This window comes from Hemitrygon akajei, chromosome 15, assembly GCF_048418815.1.
Source record: "Hemitrygon akajei chromosome 15, sHemAka1.3, whole genome shotgun sequence".
In the NCBI taxonomy this organism is placed as follows: Eukaryota; Metazoa; Chordata; class Chondrichthyes; order Myliobatiformes; family Dasyatidae; genus Hemitrygon; species Hemitrygon akajei.
In genome coordinates, this window is record NC_133138.1 from 18322864 (window position 1) to 18343612 (window position 20749).

General features: G+C 34.9%; 1 protein-coding gene across 1 annotated transcript in view; it reads left to right on the forward strand.

The window, feature by feature from the left end:
* LOC140739195 (gamma-aminobutyric acid receptor subunit beta-2) overlaps positions 1–20517 on the forward strand; it is a 185969-nt gene extending 165452 nt beyond the window's left edge. Inside the window, exons 8-9 of the mRNA XM_073067265.1 lie at positions 4158–4399; positions 11048–20517. Of these exons, the coding sequence (XP_072923366.1) occupies positions 4158–4399; positions 11048–11395 (590 nt within the window). The 3' untranslated portion in view covers positions 11396–20517. The remainder of the gene's footprint in view (positions 1–4157; positions 4400–11047) is intronic.
* Positions 20518–20749: the final 232 nt, after the last annotated feature.

Genomic DNA, 20749 nt, shown 5'->3' on the forward strand with positions numbered 1-20749 from the left:
GGATCAGCTATTCTGGATTGGGTGTTGTGCAGCAAACTGGAATTGATTAGAGAGGTGAAGGTAACTCAGAGCAAAGTGATCATAATATGAACAAATGCATTCCTAATTTTGAGAAGAAAAAGCTAAAGTCAGATGTATCAGTATTACAGAGAGTAAAGGGAATTACAGATGCACGAGACAGGAGTTGGCCAGAATTGATTGGAATATAAAACTGGCAGGGATGACAGCAGAGCAGGAAAGCCTGAAATTTCTGGAAGCGATTCAGAAGGCACAGGATATATACATCCCAAGAGAAATAAAAGCCATCAAAAAAGCCAAAGAGTGGGCATATAATAGAGCAAAAATTAGTGGGAAGTAAGAGGATTGAGAAGCTTTTAAATACCAACAGAAGGCAACTAAAAAAAGTCATTAAGAAGGTAAAGATTGGAAACGAAAGTAAGCTCGCCAATAATATTAAAGAGGATACCATAACTGTCTTCAGATACGTAAAGTGTAAAAGAGAGGCAAGAGTGGATACTGGAGTGCTGGAAAACGATGCTGGAGAGGTAGTAATTGGGAACAAAGAAATAGCAGATGAACTGAATAAGTATATGGCATCAGTCTTCACTATGGAAGACACTAGCAGTATGATGGAAGTTCCAGGGGTCATGAAGTCTGTGAGATTACCAATATTAGAGAGAAGGTTCTTGGAAAACTGGGAGATCTGAAGGTAAATAAGTCACTTGGACAAGATGATGTACAGCCCAGGATTCTGAAAGCGATGACTGAAGAGATCGTGGAGGCATTAGTAATGATCTTTCAAGAATCACTGGATTCTGGAATGGTTCCAAAAGACTGGTAAATTGCAAAAGTCACTCCATTCTTCAAGAAGGGAGAGAGGCAGAAGAAAGGAAACTATAGGCCAGTTAGTCTGGCCTCAGTGGTTGGGAAGATGTTGTAGTCGATTATTAAAGGAGAGCTCTTGGGGTACTTGGAGGCACATGATAAAATAGGCCATAGTCAGCATGGTTTCCTCAAAGGAAAATCTTGCCTGACAAATCTGTTGCAATTCTTTGAAGAAATAACAAGCAGGATAGACAAAGAAGAAGCAGTTGATGTTGTGTATTTGGATTTTCAGAAGGCCTTTGACAAGGTGCCACACATGAGGCTGCTTCACAAACTACAAGCCAATGGTGTTACAGCATGGATAAAGCACTGACTGATTTGCAGGATGCAAAGAGTGGGAATAAAGAGAGCCTTTTCAGGTTGGCTGCTGGTGACTAGTGGTGTTCCACAGGGGTATGTTTTGAGTCCAATTCTTTTTACGTCATATGCCAATGATTTGGTTGACGGAATTGATGGCTTTCTGGCTAAGTTTGTGGATGATAATAAAGATAGCAGGAGGGAAAGGCAATTTTGAGGAAGCAGAGAGGCTACAAAAGGACTGGGATAGATTAGGAGAATGATCAAAGATCACAGAAATGTGAAATTGATGAAATTCAGTGTCAAGAAGTGAATGGTCATGCACTTTGGTAGAAGACATTAAAGGGTTGACTATTTTATAAATGGAGAGAAAATACAAAACAAACTAATATACAAAGGGACTTTGGAGTCCTTGTGAAGGATTCCCTAAATGTTAATTTGCAGGTTGAGTCTGTGGTGAGGAAGTCAAATGTGGAATTAGCATTAACATCCAGAGGACTAGAATATAAAAGCAAGGATGTAATGTTGAGACCCTGTAAAGCTGTAAAGCACTGGTGAGACCTCACTTGGAGTATTGTAATCAGTTTTGGGCCCCTTATCTTAGAAAGGTTGTGCTGAAACTGAAGAGGCTTCAAAGGAGGTTCAGGATTGAATGGTTTATCATTTGATTGCTCTGGGCCTGTATCAACTAGAATTCAGATGAAATGAGGGGTGACCTAATTGGAACCTATCAAATGGTGAAAGAACTTGATAGAGTGGATATGGAGAGGACATTTCCTATGATGGGAGAGTCCAAGACCAGAGGATATTGAGTCTTTTAGAGATACAGAGGAATTTCTTTAGCCAGAAAGTAGTGAATCTGTGGAAGTCTTTGCCATTGTCATCTTTATTTTAAGCAGAGGTTGTTAGATTCTTGATTGCATAGGGCATGAAGGGATACAGGGAGAAGGCAGGAGATTGAGACTGAGGGGAAAATTGGATCAGCCATGATGATATGGAGGAGCATACTCGATGGGCTAAAATGGCCTAATTCTACTCCTTTATCTTATGGACTTATGGTTTATGAACCATTTTATTCCTCGATTGGAAAGATACTGTGCTTCCAAGTATTTACCATTCAATATTTTATTAATTCTTGATAATACTCCTGGGCATTCTGCACTTCATTCAATTGTCAAGGTTGTGTATTTGCTGCTGAGCATAACAACCATTATCCAGCCAATGGATCAAGGTGTTATTTTTACAAATAATATAATGTTTATAAAATCTGTTATTACAAATTCTTTGACCGTAGTTACGTGGATTGATTCCCTTGAGAGATCAAACATGAAAACTGGACTGGTTGGAGGATTATTCCAGTATTCAGGAGAGTTGGTCTCATGATTTTGCTGCAGCGTGCTAAATGCTACACATTTGCAAATTGAGTTGTAAACTGGGAAGAGTTGGATACCAATATATAGAATTGCTATATCAATTTGCTATCAATAAACATAATCCCAATTCTCTGTTATAGCACAGTTCCTGTCTTCCCTTTATTGCTAATTATCATAGCATCTGTTTGTCCCAAGCAGCAGAATAAAAAACATATTTCAAACTAAGGTTGCTGATCAAACTACTCTGAAGCTTGCACAAAAATGTCAACTAATCACACTTCCATATTTCTGTGCCTCCTGGTGTTTTTTTCTGTGCCTTTGACTAACATTAGATTCCAAATCTGCATAATGATTTAAGAGCAAACCTTACTACCAAGGACCAATATAACATTTTATTCATTGTTAGGACAATTATTTCAAATGTAATTTTGAAAAAAAAGACAAGAAGTTAATTGTTTGCCAGCAGATATTTGGCTTTCCTAAAATGAAGCAGAATCTTCTCAAGGACTGAGAACAGAAGGAAATTTTTAATAAGATTTGCACCTCATAATGGAGCCAATCTACCAGCACGTCATGAAATTCCTTCAAGATAATTAAGCTAATCTGCTCTAATGATTTTAGAGACTCAACAGGCATAAATTCTCTGGAGGTCTTTCAGACCAAAAAGGATGAATTTTTAGGGGAGGCCCATAAACAGCTCTGGTGTTCTCCTTTGATTCTAAGGGGTAGGGGTAGTTATTCCAAACATTTGTCCCCATCCAAGGTCAGCTTGTATTGCTTTCAAAATTACTACTGTACCTGTTTCATGCCAACCTCAGATCAATTTACTCAGTGCAAGAAAAAAAAGATTATGCAGATTATTTTTTTAAGTATATTGTTCATTAATTTTAAGAAAATGAGCAAGTTAGATTTTGGATCATATGATTTAGTTGTTGAGGGACTTTTTATTAACAGGTGGTAGTATTTTGCAGAGAAGAACAGGATGCAGAGAATAATCAATAGGGAAATTGGGCCATTCTTGTGCAGTGTTTAAAGTTTATGGTTTAATCTTCTTTACCAGGTAATAATTTCAGGCTCTTAAAATACAGAATACAACAGTAGTCTAATTGAAATTATTTGCTGACAATTTTCAATATTCTTTCTGGAAAAAAATTGTACTTGGTGCTTTTTTGCACTGTTTCAACAATTATGCATATGATGTATATATTTTAAAAACCCAGTTCTATTTCCATTGAAATATGTACAGTGTAATTTACCAGTCAATTACAATAATATCCATGTGAAATTTACAAAAGATACACAACATAGTGAGTTCTTTGGTTTATTAACAGCAATGGAAAATTATATTGTCTAAATTTATAGTAAAGTTCATCATGGAGTTAATGCCAGTGGAAATTATTTCTTGTTACTGAATTATTTGCACATTACTGAACTATTTTCAGTCTCTTCAAACATATTGTTTATAATATCTTAAATCTACTTTATAAGACTACTTCAATGATCTAATTAGTTCAGTATTATATACAGTACTATCTGATAGGAAAATGAAAGTTATAAATGTTGATAATCACGCATTCAGAATTATTACATAATACTTTCCAGGTATTACCACGGTACTTACTATGACTACAATCAATACCCATCTCCGGGAGACTCTTCCAAAGATCCCCTATGTTAAAGCTATTGATATGTACCTGATGTGCTGCTTTGTGTTTGTGTTTTTGGCCCTTCTGGAGTATGCACTGGTAAACTACATCTTTTTTGGAAGAGGACCACAGCGGCAGAAAAAGATTGCAGAGAAAGCAGCAAAAGCGAACAATGAGAAGATAAGAGCAGAAGCAAAGGTAGTATCTTGAAAGAGGATGTCAGACTAAAAGATGTCCCAGAGCTCTATAATTAGTGTTTTTGGATGTGAATGCTTAAAAATCAGTGGCTCTTAACACAAGCATGACTGTGAAGGTCACAATCACCCTTCAGTGGGTTATATGCTGTACTAAAGAATGGGGGTGGATTCATTCTGTGGGCACTGCTTGCTTCATTGGTTGACCCCATCTTGAACATCATATCCTATGCTATTTGCAATGCATTGCATGAATATGCACTACCAAAAGCAGCTGGCATTAAATGGAAAGTCAGAGCTTCAAGAAACTTTTCTGGGGAAACTTGTAAGGGAGATAGAATGGAGTTCACACTAGACCAGAGAGCCTGGGTGCTATAGTGCATGGGACAGGGGACTAAGAGAGGGTGGTAATCAGGGAGTGCCTCAGCCCAGTAAAGAGTAAATGGCTAGAGTGTGAATAATGATTGTGAGGGATTGGGAGACCAGGTATTGAAGTAGGAAAGAGAGATGGGGAGAATATTTATGGATAGAGATTAAGAGACAAGGGAATTGATTGATAGACTGGGTTATGGCTAGGGCTGACTGTGAAATGAAAGGGTTAGGGATGGGGATGCTGCAGAAGAGTGTATGATCAGCTTGTTGCTGTATACAGGTGTATTGATACTAAAAAATTTTTGTTCTATGATTTGTTTTTTTTATTTTCACAGTCTAGCATTATCCACTCTTGCCTTCCATGCCTACAACATTTATGGTTTTTCATTTAGATGGGGCTCTGATGTATTATAATTAATCTGCAATGGAATTATCACTATTAATGAAAATTTTGAAAGTTGCTTTTGGGTCATTGTAAAAAAAACTTTAAGAACCTCTGTTTTAAATGATATATCATTAGGAAGTAGAGCATTTTTTGTTGTAAAGAAAAAGAGGGAATTGTATAATGGTATTCATTCCTTTCCATCTACCATCAGTCTCTCAGCTACAAATGCATATATATACTAGCAGTTTGCCTGCGACCTGTTGAAAGCAAAGATCACATATTTCAATAGTTCAATAGTCTGTTAATCATCTGCCTTTGCCAGTTTGTTTATTGTGATGCTGAATCTTTTGTCACCCATAGGGCAGAAATGATAGGATTTATCTTTTTTTTACTTTCCTATCCCTAATGAAAATCAAAAACTGAAGATGCTAGAAAGCTGCAAAAAATACTGGAAACACTCAGCAGGTCAAATAGCATCTATGGAAAGAGACTAACTTACAATATTTTAGATTCTTCATTAGAATTGGGAAGCAGAAAAAAATTGCTTTTAAGTTGAAACGGGGGGTGGGGGGTAAAAATGGATCGATAGTGGATATCTGTGATCAGCTGTGGCCTGAATTGCTCATGGTGATCATCTATTACAGAAGTCATCTGGTTGATAGATTAATGAGGGAAACAAAGAAACATGTGAAATACTTAACAGATCAGACAGAGTAGTTGAGAGAGCAAAATGGAGTTAGATGTTAGAGATAGATTACTTGTAACAGGACTAACCACAAGAGACTCTGCAAATGCGAAGAATCCAGAGTAACACATTCAAAATGCTGGAGGAATTCAGCAGGTCAGGCAGCATCAATGGAAAGGAATAAAAAATTGACATTTCAGGATAAGAACTTTTGTCAGGAAGGGGGATGAAGCCAGAATAAAAAGGTGAGTGGAGGAGAAGGAGTACAAGCTAGAAAGTGATTGATGAAATCAGGTGAAGGGAAAGGTAGGTGGGTGGGGAAGGGGGGTTGAAGTGAGCCTTCACCTATCACCTTCAAGCTTGTAGTTCTTCCCCTCCCGTCACCTTATTCTGGTTTCTTCCTCTTTCCTTTTCAGTCCCGATGAAGGGTCTCAGCCCTAAATGTCAACTCTTTATTCCTTTCTATTGATTCTCCTTGTCCAGTTGACTTCCTCCAGCACTCTGTGTGGGTGTGTTACTTTGGAACCAAACTGGAGGATTCAGAAACAGTAGTAGCAAGTTACCTGAAATTGTTAATTTTTTTTTATCAAATCCAGACTACTACCATGTTGTAACTCCAAAACATTGAACTAATTAAAAGAGAAACAAGGGAGCTTAGGACATATGTGTAAATTTCATTTTTGCTTTAAGTGAGACACACATATGACGTGGTGGCATGATGATGTAAGCCATTCATGTACGTACTTTTGCAAATAACCTGTAAACGAATGCTTAATCAAAGAATATAGTTGACAATATTACTCAAATATTACTAAAATATTAAATACACAACATTCCTGCCTACTTAGTAATAAACCAAATCAATATAGATTGCGACTCAACTCAAATATGTAACAGACTGCTCTCGCTCTCTCTCTCTCTCTCTCTCTCTCTCTCTCTCTCTCTCTCACTCACTTTCTCTCTATATATATATACACACATGTGTGTGTGTATGACATACACGCTGCTTAGCTGTGAAACAATCTCAAGTTCTGAAGTCTCCTCTGTGGTGATTGGAGGAGTTGACTCTGAGACTGCAAGATGTGGTTCTGACTGCGCTGAGCACCTTCTGAATTTATTGGCATCCGATACAGTGCATGGTCAGCTAGTTGATCTGCTGATCTATCCCATGCCACCAGACAAGGCTTTGAGCCAATGCTTTCATCTTGACTACACCTACAAAAACAACATGTAGCTCCTCCAACACTAACTCTCAGCTTGGATGGTACAACAACTCTCAATTCCCACAAAGCGTGAACTCTGTCAAGGCCACATTCATTCCAGTGCTGGTAAAAATGGGAGATCTGGGGTTTCTGTTGCACATTCCTGCCATTTAGGGTGCCTGTGTAAACCTAAGACTGTATGAAGGCTGTTATATATCTAATATTTCAATAATATTTGAGTAATCTTGTATATATATTAGCTGATAAAGCATTCTTGGTCATTTAAGTAATTAATTACGGGTTATGTGTAAAAATACATTAACTGTATACGTCATTATGCTACCACATGATATGTACACACCTCACTTGAAGTAAATTCAAGGATTCACCTGAATTCTTCAGACTACCATGTTTTCTTTGAATTAATTTAATGTTTTGAAGTTACAAAACATAACATTAGCAACAAGATATTTTTAAATGAACCTGAGACGGCTACTAACCTGTTAAAGTTGAGTGAAATGTTTAAACTAATAAAAATGTAGAGGAATATTGAGTAATGTATCCTGTCCAGCACATACAGCAAGACGGTCATGCTTTGAGCAAAAAGCAGCCAGTACTTGTTCTTTGGAAGGAAAGACACAAGTTTTTCTTAAATTTGTAAACAGAAGAATTCAGGAAATAAGAGAATATTCCAGTGAACTAAGTGGAACTTCCCAAGATCAAGATACACAAACTAGAAGAAGCAAAAAGAAGGAAGAGGTAGAGAGGAGGAATGTGAGAAAGAAAAAGAAAGGGATTGAAATAGATCCAGAGAGAGAAAAGAAGAACGATATCCAGGCTAATGGTTGATGTACAGTATACATATTCCATTTATCTCTTGTGCAATCAAATGTGTCTATCTTTCTGATTTAGACAATCATTTCTCCTTTTTATTTATGATTATTATTATCTGGTACTCACTATTGGAGCCCATAAATTCATCCATTTTTTTTCCTTTTTTTTTAAACTTGAACATCTTTCTCCTCTTGCAAAGGAAAAAGAAATGTGCTGCAATTTTTTTTAACTCAATCACCTCACTGTTCTTTAGCAGGTTGGTAGTCATCTTGATTTTGTTTAAAACTTCTGTGTCACCACTGTTATGTTTGTAACTCCCATAAAACTAATTAAAAGAAAAGCAAGGGAGTCAGGTGCATATAAACTTTGTTTTTACTTTAAGTGTGACATGATGGTGTGATGACGTATACCATTCACATACTTTTACATATAACCCGCAATGCATTATGTAAAGAACAAAGAATGCTTAATCAAACAATATATTTACAATATTATTGAAATATGAAATACACAACATAACATACCCAGTCACAAAGGTGCTGTTGTTCAAGTTTGCATTGAGCCTCATTATAACTGTGCAGCAGGCTTCTGACAAATGAATCAGAGTGAGTGTGGGGCACAGAATTAAACTGACCAGACCACTGGATGCTCCAGGTAATACATGTAAGATGAAGGCAGGTTCTCTGTGCAGTGGTTACCCAGCCTGATTTTAGTTTCTTCAATGTAGAAGAGGCCATATCATGAGCATTGGATGCCAGAGAATTGATGTTTTGTGAACCTATCTGCCAAATACTTCATTAACAGCTTATTACTATGGGAACCCTGTCTTCAACCTATCAAAAATATTTCCTTTGTCCTATTTATTTCTCTCCTATTCTTCTCACTTATGAAAAAGAAATTTCAACCTGAAACATTAACTTTGTTTCTCTTTCCATAGGTGCTGCCTGAACTGCTGAGTATATTTACTGTCTTTTGCTTTCTCTTGCTTATGTTCACCCTATCATCATAATAGCAGATACAATGGAAATGCATGTTTATGTGCCATTAACATTTTCATCAACATCAACTGTTCTAGTTAGGCATTCATCTGTTTAGTGAAATATGCTGAATAAGAGGTACTATTGGTATTGTTACTTGCTCATCATTAGAAATGCAGATAAGCCCAGAGTAAGGTAAACTGTGTTGGTGCCATTACTACCATCAGTGAGGTGGTATAGGAGCCTAAAGACTCAGTCTCAGCAGTTTAGGAACAACTTCTCCTCTGCTATTAGATTTCTGAAAGGTCCATGAACCCATAAACATTACCCCACTTATGCACTTTTATTTATTTATTTTTCTTGTAACTTGTAGTAATTTTTTTTTCATTTGCACTGTACTGATGCCACAAAGCCACAAATTTCATGAAGTATTGTCAGTGATAATAGACTTAATTCTGATTCTAAAGTTAGAAATGATGGGTAAATTGTAAAGCATGTATCTGACCTTTATCGTTATTATGCATACATGCTGCTGAGTCTAAGCAGTTAAGTCAGTGATGCACAGATTGATTTGGCTCTGATTGGTGTGTTGCCTATACTCAAACTTACCTGCCTGTACTCCTCTAGTAACTTAGTGACCAAAGTTGGATCCTATGAACTCTAAGCACAGTATTTCTGCTATGAGTGGTAATGCCCTCACATAATTGTAAACCCTCCTCCCAGACAACACGCACAAAATGCTGGAGGAACTTCACCTTCTCCCAGCTTGTTAAGCCATGGCCCCAGAATTACCAGTTGTCAAAATCCTTTGAATATCTGTGAATTTCTGTTATTCACAAATTGAACATTATTCAAAATATTAAAAATTATTTTTTTTAAATAGTCATATTTTACACAAGTATATAAAAATAGAACTTTAAAATGAAAGAATAGATTTAGAAAATTTGGGTGAAGCTGCAACCCTACAACTCCAGTGACCTGGATTGTATCCTGATTTCTAGTGAAGTCTGTGTGCACATTCTCCCCATAATTGCATGGGTTTCCTCTAGCTACTCCAGCTTCCTCCTGCATCCCAGAAGTATGTAGATTGGCAGATTAATTAGCCACTATGCATTGAATCTGGAGGGAGTTAGAGGGAATGTGGAAATAATAAAATGGTATTATTGTAACTGGATGCTTGATGATCAGCACATATGGCAATAGGACCTTCTCTGTTATATGAACTTATGATTTTACAACTAAATATCTTCAAGTTAATTATTAAAGAATTTAAATTGTCAGATCATCAGCAAATACTTAAAATCTATCAAGTTAGAAGAAAATTATATCATGATCTAAATAAATTGTAGGCCTTCTGCAGCTTGCATCTCCTACATTTTTTTACAGCTAGACTACTATTCCAACACCTAGCTGGCTTCCCACTTTCTAATCTCTATATGCGTGAAGTAAACTATGTCCTTGCTTTTGTTTTGTAAATTACACTAAGTCATTTTTCCACTTATTATCTGTGCTTTCTAACTAACACTGACTTCTGGTTAAACAAAAACTAATTTAAAAAAATTCTGTCACATCTTTTCTTGTTTTTTTCCATCCTTTTTCCTTGTAATCTTTGAAGCTGTAGAAATCCTCTAAGATACTTGTATTCCTGCAATTATGGCACTCCCAAAAGTTATGCTGTTTTTTTGATAGCTTTCTCTTCTAAGGCTCTTAGCTCCTTCCCCAAATTTCCCAATCTTTTGAACACTTCTTCCTTTAAAGTACTCAAAGTCTGTCTTTAACCAAACTTTTGATCATCTGTCCCCATACTTTCTTAAGTGGTTAGTATGAATTTTGTACTTAATATCACCCTATGAAGTGTCTTTAGGTATCTTTTTTTTTAAACTCCACAAATGAAAGTTGTTTTGTATTTCAATGAAATATTGTTTTATATCAGTAACAAGCATGATTTTTTTTTATGTCATTCTAGTAAAGTTAGAAAATTACAGCTCTGTGTATGGTAACTATCTGGGGAAAAAGCTCAAGTTCTTAGACTACCTATAGGATAGTACTTTTTAATATTAAATGGGAATCAGAATCTAGTTAAAGCTGTAAAGATATGTCTTCAGCCAATTCAAATAAACTATTGAAGTTTTAAGAAAATGAGCTTAATAAGAAAATGTTTCTTGATGTTACAAATTGCTATTTTCTTCTCCTGTAGATGGATCCACATGAAAATATTCTCCTCAGCACACTGGAGATTAAGAATGAAATGAGTGCTGCTGAGATTTCAATGGGTATCGGTGATCCCAGAAGTACCATGATGCCATACGATAGTTCTGGTATTCAGTACAGGAAGGCAGGACTGTCCAGGCACAATTTTGGCAGGGGCGCCTTGGAAAGACATGTAGCCCAAAAGAAGAGCAGGCTACGGAGACGTGCTTCCCAATTGAAAATTAATATCCCGGATTTGACTGATGTGAATGCCATTGACAAGTGGTCACGGATGATTTTTCCCCTCGTTTTTGGATTTTTCAATGTAGTCTACTGGCTGTATTATGTGAATTAAGCTGAAGAATGTACACAGACAGTACCTTTACATATTTTATTTGTTTTGCAACAAGTTGGAACCATCGTTTTGAATATGAGGTTGTTCAGAACAAATTTTGCATGCACTTTAACTCCTAAATGGCTGGCTCTATTGAACTCTTCATTGATTAAGTTATGTTAATTGAAACATTTTGCCGTGTCTGTGATTCTGTTTATCGCATTGAAATTATTAAGTAATATTTTCCTTTTTATAATGTATCTGCCTCAGATCTGTCCACATGGCTATCACATCAAAATGTGTTTATTTAAAAGGTTCAATTGATGATTGAGCTGTAATTTTTTCATTTAAGAGTAAAAATTACTCTTGATTCTCAGTTATGATTCAGCAGTAACTTGAAATATATTTTATATCATTATGAGCATGTTCAACACACAGTGCTAGTTTGTCAAAACAGCCTTCATACTTATGGCTGAGAGGCAACGATGCATGCAGGGTGATTAAGAGCTGCTATTCATGTAAACTGAAAAAGAAATAACTGTTCAAACTGAAGATATCAGGATACAAAGTTTAAAGTAGACCTTCAAAATTACGTAGAACAGGAGTTGCAATGCCACATTTGCCTCTTACAGATCTTGTAAAATTATATCAAATCCAAATCCTAAAGAGATACCATATTTGTATACAGAGCATTTCAAATGAAAATGTTGATTGTATCAAAGAATTTTTGCATTGCCTTTGAAAATTATATCATTACCACATTCAAATTAGCATGGAAATATTTTACATTATTAAGAAGGTGAAAACCTAATAAATGCCTCATGTATACTAAAGACCAAATTTAATAGTAAATTCCCAAGTTTCAAAATGTGGATGACCAGTAACCTTTAAAATTAGCAGACATTTTACAGCTGATTGATTATCAGTTAGCCCACCATAAAGAAATCCCCATGTACTGTATAAATAATTAGTAAGTGTTCCAATCTTTACTCAGTATGGCAAGGAAAGTCCACTATTCATTCACTAATTTTTAGCCTGGAAATTAGAGAAGGAATTGTTTCATACATCTATTTGTGTGATGATTTGAAAACATTTTGATCTGTTGGTACCCATCATGACCATAAATAAAAACCACATTTTGGCTTTTAACTCTATAATAGAAAATTTACCAATGGGAGCCAATAATGGTTCAACACTATTCTCCACTGATACCAGAAGCAATGAACTCTTAGAATCATATCAACTTTGTGTTTTAATAATTTTTGATATGCCAAAATATAATGTTTTTTTAAAAATTTATTAGAACATTTTGTTTCTTTCACTAAATTGCAGGCAATGTTTCTGGTCGAACAATTCTCTTTTCCTTCTACATGGTCCCATGAAAAACGGGAAACATAGTTGAAATTATGGCCATACAGAAAATATATTTATGACAAATGTCAATGTGCAATGATTTTAAGTGCTTAGAGTTAAATACATTCTACTTGAGTTAATATAATTCTATTTTCATGGATCATTTGTAAGGAGAACTTTTAGTTCTGTTTCATGTAAATATGAGAAAAGTTGGTTTCCTGTAAGCTTTTATAAAAAAAAGATTTTGTATTGTGTCAAAAAGTTAATTGCATCATCTGTTAATCAGCAACAAAATTGTCATTGGTCCATTGTTATATGGGGGCATATCAGCACTGTAACTTAGACAGGTAAAAGATATTCAAGGAGACATTAACAAGTGCAAAACTTATTTTTATAGTTAAAATTATTTTGTACACTCAAAAGGATTTATGTAATGCAGTTATGTCTAAACTAAGATCTGGTGTAGATAAGTAGACAATGAAAATATGTGCTGCGGTGGGCACCTGAATATTGTATGAAGACATTCACTTTATTTTTTCATTACCTAATTTAGAATCAAACTAGTGAAAAGGTAACTATTTCTGAATTTCAGGAGCATCCAAGTGGTGTAGCTTTGCACAAACTGTGTCTTTCAGTAATTGAGTATGGTTTCAGTGCAGTGAAAAAGTTAATTTTAATTGATATGTGTTTTAATAATTTTCTACAGGCAGTGAAATTAGGCTGGGGAGATTCTATCAAATTTCTTATTTGAGTAAATCCATAAAGTGAACCAAATTTTTTTAAAGTAGGATGAAGCGATAAATCTGACCATATAAAGTTTTCATTAGTTTTAGCATCCATTTTCCACACGAAGCCAGCAATTTGGATGTTACGTGTTTAAAAAGAGCTTGGAAACACATTAATACAATTACACCAATTGTAGTGTGTTTCAGAGCACTTGTAAATATATATATATATATGTGTGTGTGTGCATGTGTACTATATATGTGCGTGTGTGTATATATATGTATATATAAATATATATGTATATATATATGTATGTGTGTGTGTATATAGATATATATATCTATATACACATACATATATAACATTTGTGAGCTGGTAGTATATTTTTAGTTATTTTGCAGATTCGCCCATTAATTTGACTTCAATACTTAGTAAATATTTACATAAGCAATGCTTGGTATCTTTCTTAGGAATTATCAGCATTATAAAGGGAATGGATATGAGTAACTAACTTAACAATCATCAAGCATACAAAGAGAATTATAAGGAAAAAATAACACGAAACATTTTGGTACTTAGAGAGATCCAGGGATTTAGTATGCGTTACAGTATTTTCTTAAACTGTGTACTTTGGGGTTGTGACTACAAATCAAATTTGATTTTTGCCCCAGATGTTTGGCAACAGTAAAAGTAACCAGCAGCTGAAGTTGTTCATCTAATATTGACCTGCAAAAATGCTTCAAGCAAGCACCAATGTGAAAAACTGTGTTACATATTTACATGGTACATGCACCGTACATTATATGGAACACCACTTCAGTCATTACAAATTTGAATTTGTAAAGAACTCAAAACACTATTTTCATACAAATGCTGCATAAGTTAATCAATCCAGCAGGGCACAATAATAATAATGCCAAAATGTTCCATTTTTAATTTTCATTTTAACCAATGCTAAAATAAAATGGGAACTGAAATATAGTTTGGCAATAGCATCAACAGTTGTTAGCAGTATCTTGCATTTCCAGAATTTGCTTTGATTGTAGAGGTAAATGAATTTGATCTCTGATATTTACTTGCATGATATTAGGAAATTGATGGGTTTTTTGTGTCTGGAATGGCCAAATACAGTACATCAACAGCTTGTACGTAGTTCATTTGGAATATTGTTAGAAAGGTTGAATGTACTAAATAATTGACTAAGCTATCAGTGAGACAGAAAATGCTGGAAATCTATAGCAAGTCACCCAGCATCTATGGAAAGAGAAATAAAGCTAATATTTTAGGTCAAAAACCCTTCAGTCAGTCAAATGAGTCTTCAAATGGAAACATTAACTCTAATTCAACATCCATGAAAGCTGCCTGACTTTGCAGAGCACTTACTGTGTTCTGTTTCTTATTTAAGACTCCCAGCATCTGCAATTTTGATTTTCATGATGAGGGGAACAAATCTATTAAACTAAAATAGCTTGAAGTGAAAGGTAGAAATTTCCTTTATCTACAATTTGAGAGACATTTGATTACTTTTCTGTATTGTCTACTAAAATTAGCAGAAATTCAGACATTTCAGCATTGTCCACCAGACAGCACACCTGGTATTAGCTATTATAGAAATTGTCAATAATAATCATTAAGCAATACATCATCATCAAAATATATGTCAAAGAATGCAATATCACATTTGCTAAAGTTTTGACTACTTGCTGGTTTAGTCTTTGGATGGTTATGGAACATTTTTACAGAAAATTTTGTAATATGTAGTTTTCAGGTAGGAAAAGGAAATTGATGTCATAGGCTTCAACCTTATTTAAGGTATCTAAATTCTCTATAAAAATGGAACTGAAAACTCACTTCACTTGCATCATTTTACAGGCATCTAGTGAAAATTCCAATCCATCATCACCCTTAAACAAGTCAATGATCATCATGACCTTGGATATCTTTTCATAGTAGAAACTGAATTGGATGAATAGATCTAGCATTAAGAAAATGGTAAGTAGCAGCAAATGTTTCATAATAACAAGCAGATAAATATTGAAATTTAAAATGAATTGGATATTTGCCACAACATTTTAAAATGTAGTAATTGTTTATTTTTCATTTTTATTGTCAAATATGAGATTGAGAATTGATTTGGTCACTTCATGTAGCACACAGGATACTATTTTTGTTAATACACTTAGAATGTGGCTAAATATGGTGATCCCAGAGTTTATTCTTCCTCATCCCAATTGTACTTCACAGAGTCGGACAAAAAAATCCTTTTTATACACTTGAAAATTTTGATAGAAATTTCAATTATTCAGCACTTTTCATGTTTTCCCCCAAGAAATATTTCCCAATTTCCTTTAGGTTCAGGAAATTAAGACCATTTTATTTATTTTCTATCTCCTAATATTGTAAGTAATATATCTGAATCAGAGTTCTTCCCAAGTTTCAAAGATGATTTCACATTTAGCCCATGCAGTCATTGTATATCACCCAATGTCTACTGGCAGGTCGGTTGTTCATTACATTCGTTGTTGCACTGTGCTCAAAAGGCAGCTTATCTTGATTACATACTAGAAAAATAAAAGATCAAATAACAAATATCTAATTTGAAAAGTAGTGTTCTGTGGAAAAGATTAGTGCTGATTTTGAATCTTTTTCTGGATCATGAACAAAAAGTCCAAAACTACTTCTCCATGCAAAATTTCCCTTGAGAAAGGTACTGCCTTGAGCTGTTGTATTCCTTCCGGAAACACATTCAGGATTTACACTCAGTGATGCTGAAGGAACTGTAATATATTTCTAAGACAGGATGGTGTGCAACACAGTAAGGAGTAAGTGCTGGTGTTCTCATACATCTGAAGACCTTGCCTTCCATCTGCCAGAAGATGGAGCTTTGAGAAGTACTGTTACAGTGAGGTGATTAAATGTCATTTGTAGATTATATATACTGCAACTGTTGTGCTCTGGTAGATGATGGAATGAATATTTCGCTGACTGTATGGGGACCAATTAAGTATGCTGCTTTGCGTAAGATAGTGTTGAATGTTTTATGTGTTATAGGAACTGCTGTAGATAAATGGAACAGTTTGTTTTGTAGGTGATGGGAAATCTTCAGGGAGCACATACATTTGAGCTTTTGGTCAATGGCAGCTCCCAGGAAGTTCATGGTGTAGTATCATTGTAATATTAAATTACATTGTTGGCTTTCTCTTGTTGGAAATGCGTGTTGCCTAACACTTGTGTGTGGCTGCTACTTGTCAGCTATTACTCCATAGCAAATGAAGTCTAGGTTTATCTGAATACAGTTGAGGACTACTATTTCTGAAGAGTGGAATGTAACATTGCAAAACTTAGTGAAAATCCTCATTAATTTTATGATAGAAGGAAGGTTATTTATTAAGAACTTGAGATTGTTAGTCTTGGGGCTGTTCCATTCTTGCAGTAATGTCCTGGGGCTGGGCTGATTAGCTATTATTACCATTTTATTCCAAACACAGCTACATTGTTCAATATAAGCCTTGCATCTATTGAAGTGCTTATGTCTTGATGCTCATATCTCACCAAGGCTCCTTGGTCACACACTTGGTTAAATCCTGACTTGATATCATGGGTAATTGCTCTCATATCACCTATGGAATTCTACTCTTTGGTTCGAATTTAGAAGAAGGCTGTTTTGAAGTCTGCAATCAGATGTTACTGATGATACCCAAAACAGCATGGCTGAGTAAGGAATGTTTGATAGCACTGTCAGTGACATTTTTACTCATTCTCTGGCAGATTGGGAGTAGATAGACAGAAGTGGTAATTAGCTGCATTGGTTTTGGTCCTGTCTTTGTGAATATTTCTGGGTAATTTCCCCATTGAGTAGATGGTAGTCTTGTAACTGTACTGGAACAGCTTGGCCAACAGTTCATTCTGGACCACAGGTCTTCAGTACTGTAGATCAGATGCTGTCTGATCATGTGGACTTTGCTGAATCCAGTACTCACAGCAACTTAAAGTCAATCACGTTGGCTGAAAACTAGCTTCTGAGATGGTGGGATCTCAGGAGGAAGTTGAGATAAATCATCCACTTAGCATTTCTGGCTGAATATATTTGTAAATATTCCAGTCATATCTTTAGCACTCTCATGGTGTTGTTTGCCATTACTGATAGACGAATGTTTATTCAGCTATCTTTGGGGTGGGGGGGGGGTTGTTTGTGTAATTATCTGTCACTTTTTATGACTAGATACCACAAGATTGGAAAGCAGGTAAATCTGTCTATTGCATATCAGTTCTATTTTGCTCATGAGTTATCTGCTCATGAGCTCTCTGTTCATCTTTATCAGATTGGGATCACATTTCAGGGTAAACCTGCTGCTTCTTCCCTCATATTTTTACAATTATTGCATCAGTACTGATCCCCTGATATGTTAACAATAGTAAAGTTGAAGCTTTGTCTGGAAGTGAAGATTGTGACTATGTGTAGATTTGTTGTTCTTTGATAGTTCATTCACAGCAGCATATCAATGCCAGGTTTTGATCAATGCCAGGTTTTGACCAATGCCATCTGTTCAGTTGACTGTTTTGCACAATTGAAGTGTGTGGTATGAAATAATGAAAGGATGATCTCAATATGAAGCAGAAATTGTGCAAAGTTAATTTCTATCTATTTCAAAAGTAGATCAATCAGGATAAGCTAGTTCATTTTATCTCTCATATCAGTTCACTCACTACCTCCTGCAGACTCAGTCAACTGATCTGTGGTGGTGCTCTTGATAATGGGCGTGGAATTCCCATTCCCAGATCCTGTAGCCTTGTCTTTTTCAGTACTTCTTTCAATTATTGTTCAGTAAAGAGACATATCAATCACAAGCATTGGTTCAGAAGCTGAGTTCATACAGTAGGTATTAATTAGTTTTCTTATTCAGATGGCATGAAATTAGCAAGAATATCCTTTTACACCTGCATATTGCTATGCTGCTCTCCTAGGTGGATGAATTTAACAGGACACGCACACACAGATTGAGATAGAATAATCTGGTACATTGTCTCTCTGACCACATCTAGCTATTGCTTGCCAGCTCTCCCAACTTAGACACCAGTTTCTTGCTGTTTATTTTGTGAGGGAAAGAGCAACATTGCCAAATTCAGTACCCAGAAACATCTGGTTTATACTTTTTCTGTTGTATCATACCAGAAGGAGATTAAATGTTATCCATGATGATGAGCTTAAAAATACAAGTTGGCATACTACCTCCCCAAAGTACATTTGGCAATTTTTTTTTTTAAATGGTGAAGTCTGTAAAAATTGGATTTTTTCCTTTTAATTCCATATTCATAACTAAATTTAAATTCTGCAACTGCCATTATGGGATTTCAGTTTTGGGGTCTAAACTATTAGTTCAAAACACTGGATCAAACAATTTAACTACTACACCTGTGCCACATTTTGAATGAGAGAATTAAATTTCTCCTCTTTCCCAACCAACAGAAGGAGGTCAAATTAAAGGGAAAAACCTCATTTCTCAAAACTGGTTTATTTAGTATTTTTTTTCTTTTTTAGTAACATTACTAAAGACAAGATATTACATATATACAAATATTACTTAAAGAATGAATTATATAAAGACATGATTTCAAAGCAGCTGCTTTCCTAGCATCAGTATTATGCGTGTACATTTCTATTTTCCTTTCAGTTTCATTTTCCCATTTTCTCAATATTAAACATATTACAAGTTACTGGTATATTTATATTTATCTGCTGGATCAATCATGTAGCTTTCTGCACAAAATCTCAGGAAACTGCACCAATTTTGGTTTTGTATCATGGTCTTCAATGCATAGAAACATCCCAAAACTGCACAAATCATATGGAAAAAAGTTAGGTCAGGAATGAATAAAAGGGTGCTATTATATGAGAGGTTCTTTAATTGAAAATTGCTTGACACATCTCAGGCCCAAAGTGTTCTAATATGTTCATTGTAATAACATTTCTGAAAAATAACTGTTTTGGAACTCCGTCAGTGCCAATAGCAAAGAATGCTCATTTTGGGGGTTTACTATTTGTAGTTGGCATTAAATCTCACTAAATTAATTTTGAAGCCTTTGCCTTCTCTGTTGAAAGCGAAATTTTAAGTACATGCTTAGGAGACTTCAAATTGATTTGCAAAATAGATCAACTATAGTTACTCAGTGGTAATCAGTGGGCATAATCCATGAACATTTATCCAAACATATGACAGTATATATAAATCTCATAATTAACATACCATAGTATTTCTTCTTTAGATGTCAGTAATATCTCCTGCCATTAGATTACAGCAAAAGGTAACTTACAAATATTCTTAAATACCTTTGATTGCTACATTTTATGGCTTTGGACTTAAATTTCCCTTTAATACAGCCTTCACATTGGAAACCATTCATGTTTTAAGCTGTTTCACCATCTGTATATAGTGTTCAATCACTGATCATCACTTGAAGATGAACTCTTGTAAATATAAGTAGATTTCTTAACATTTTTAACTTCTGATTTGTATTTTAATGTAATGCAAATGCTAAAGCAGCTTCATGGTAAAGTATTTAAACAATTATGTAAATATTAATGGCAGTATACAATTGACATTTGATGGAAGGACTAACTGTTTGTGTTTTGTTTTATTCAGTTAGAATAATTAGTAAGATAGCTATTACTAAGCTTTTTGATTTTTTGGGCTGGGATTGGGGAGATTATTTTTTCTTGCAGTAGTTTTCAGCCTTATAATAAGACTTTTTAAAAAAAGTAGCCTTTTCTGTCTTTGCAATATGCACATTTTGCAATGCTAGAAAATGCAAAGGATAAGTGGACACCATCATATCAATATTTCATGTCCACTGTTTTGAAGATTATTAATGTTTAAATAGGAGAAACTAATTGAGGGATGTTGATATATTAATTACAAATGAGTTGGGCCATAAGGAATATTTTCGTGACTAAAATTTTCTGCAGCAAATTTCTGCATGTAAATATAAACTACTGTTGGCTAGTGTGTAATTCTTGAAACCAGAATTAATGCAATATAAATAAAGAAAATTTTAAAGAACAAAAATATGGATTCTATACTTTTTCTGGAAGATTCCTTTGATCAATATGATTTTTTCTAAAGAGCAAACTGAACATTTTAGTTAGAAACACAGCAGAGGTTGAACTTGTATATATTGGAGAAAAAATATGTTCAAATAAGTAGACATAGTTATGGATAAAGATATGGATGATTCAATGGTCAAGTAGGTGAGAATGGTGAATACAAGAATTTACTCTGAAAAGAAATCTCAACAGCT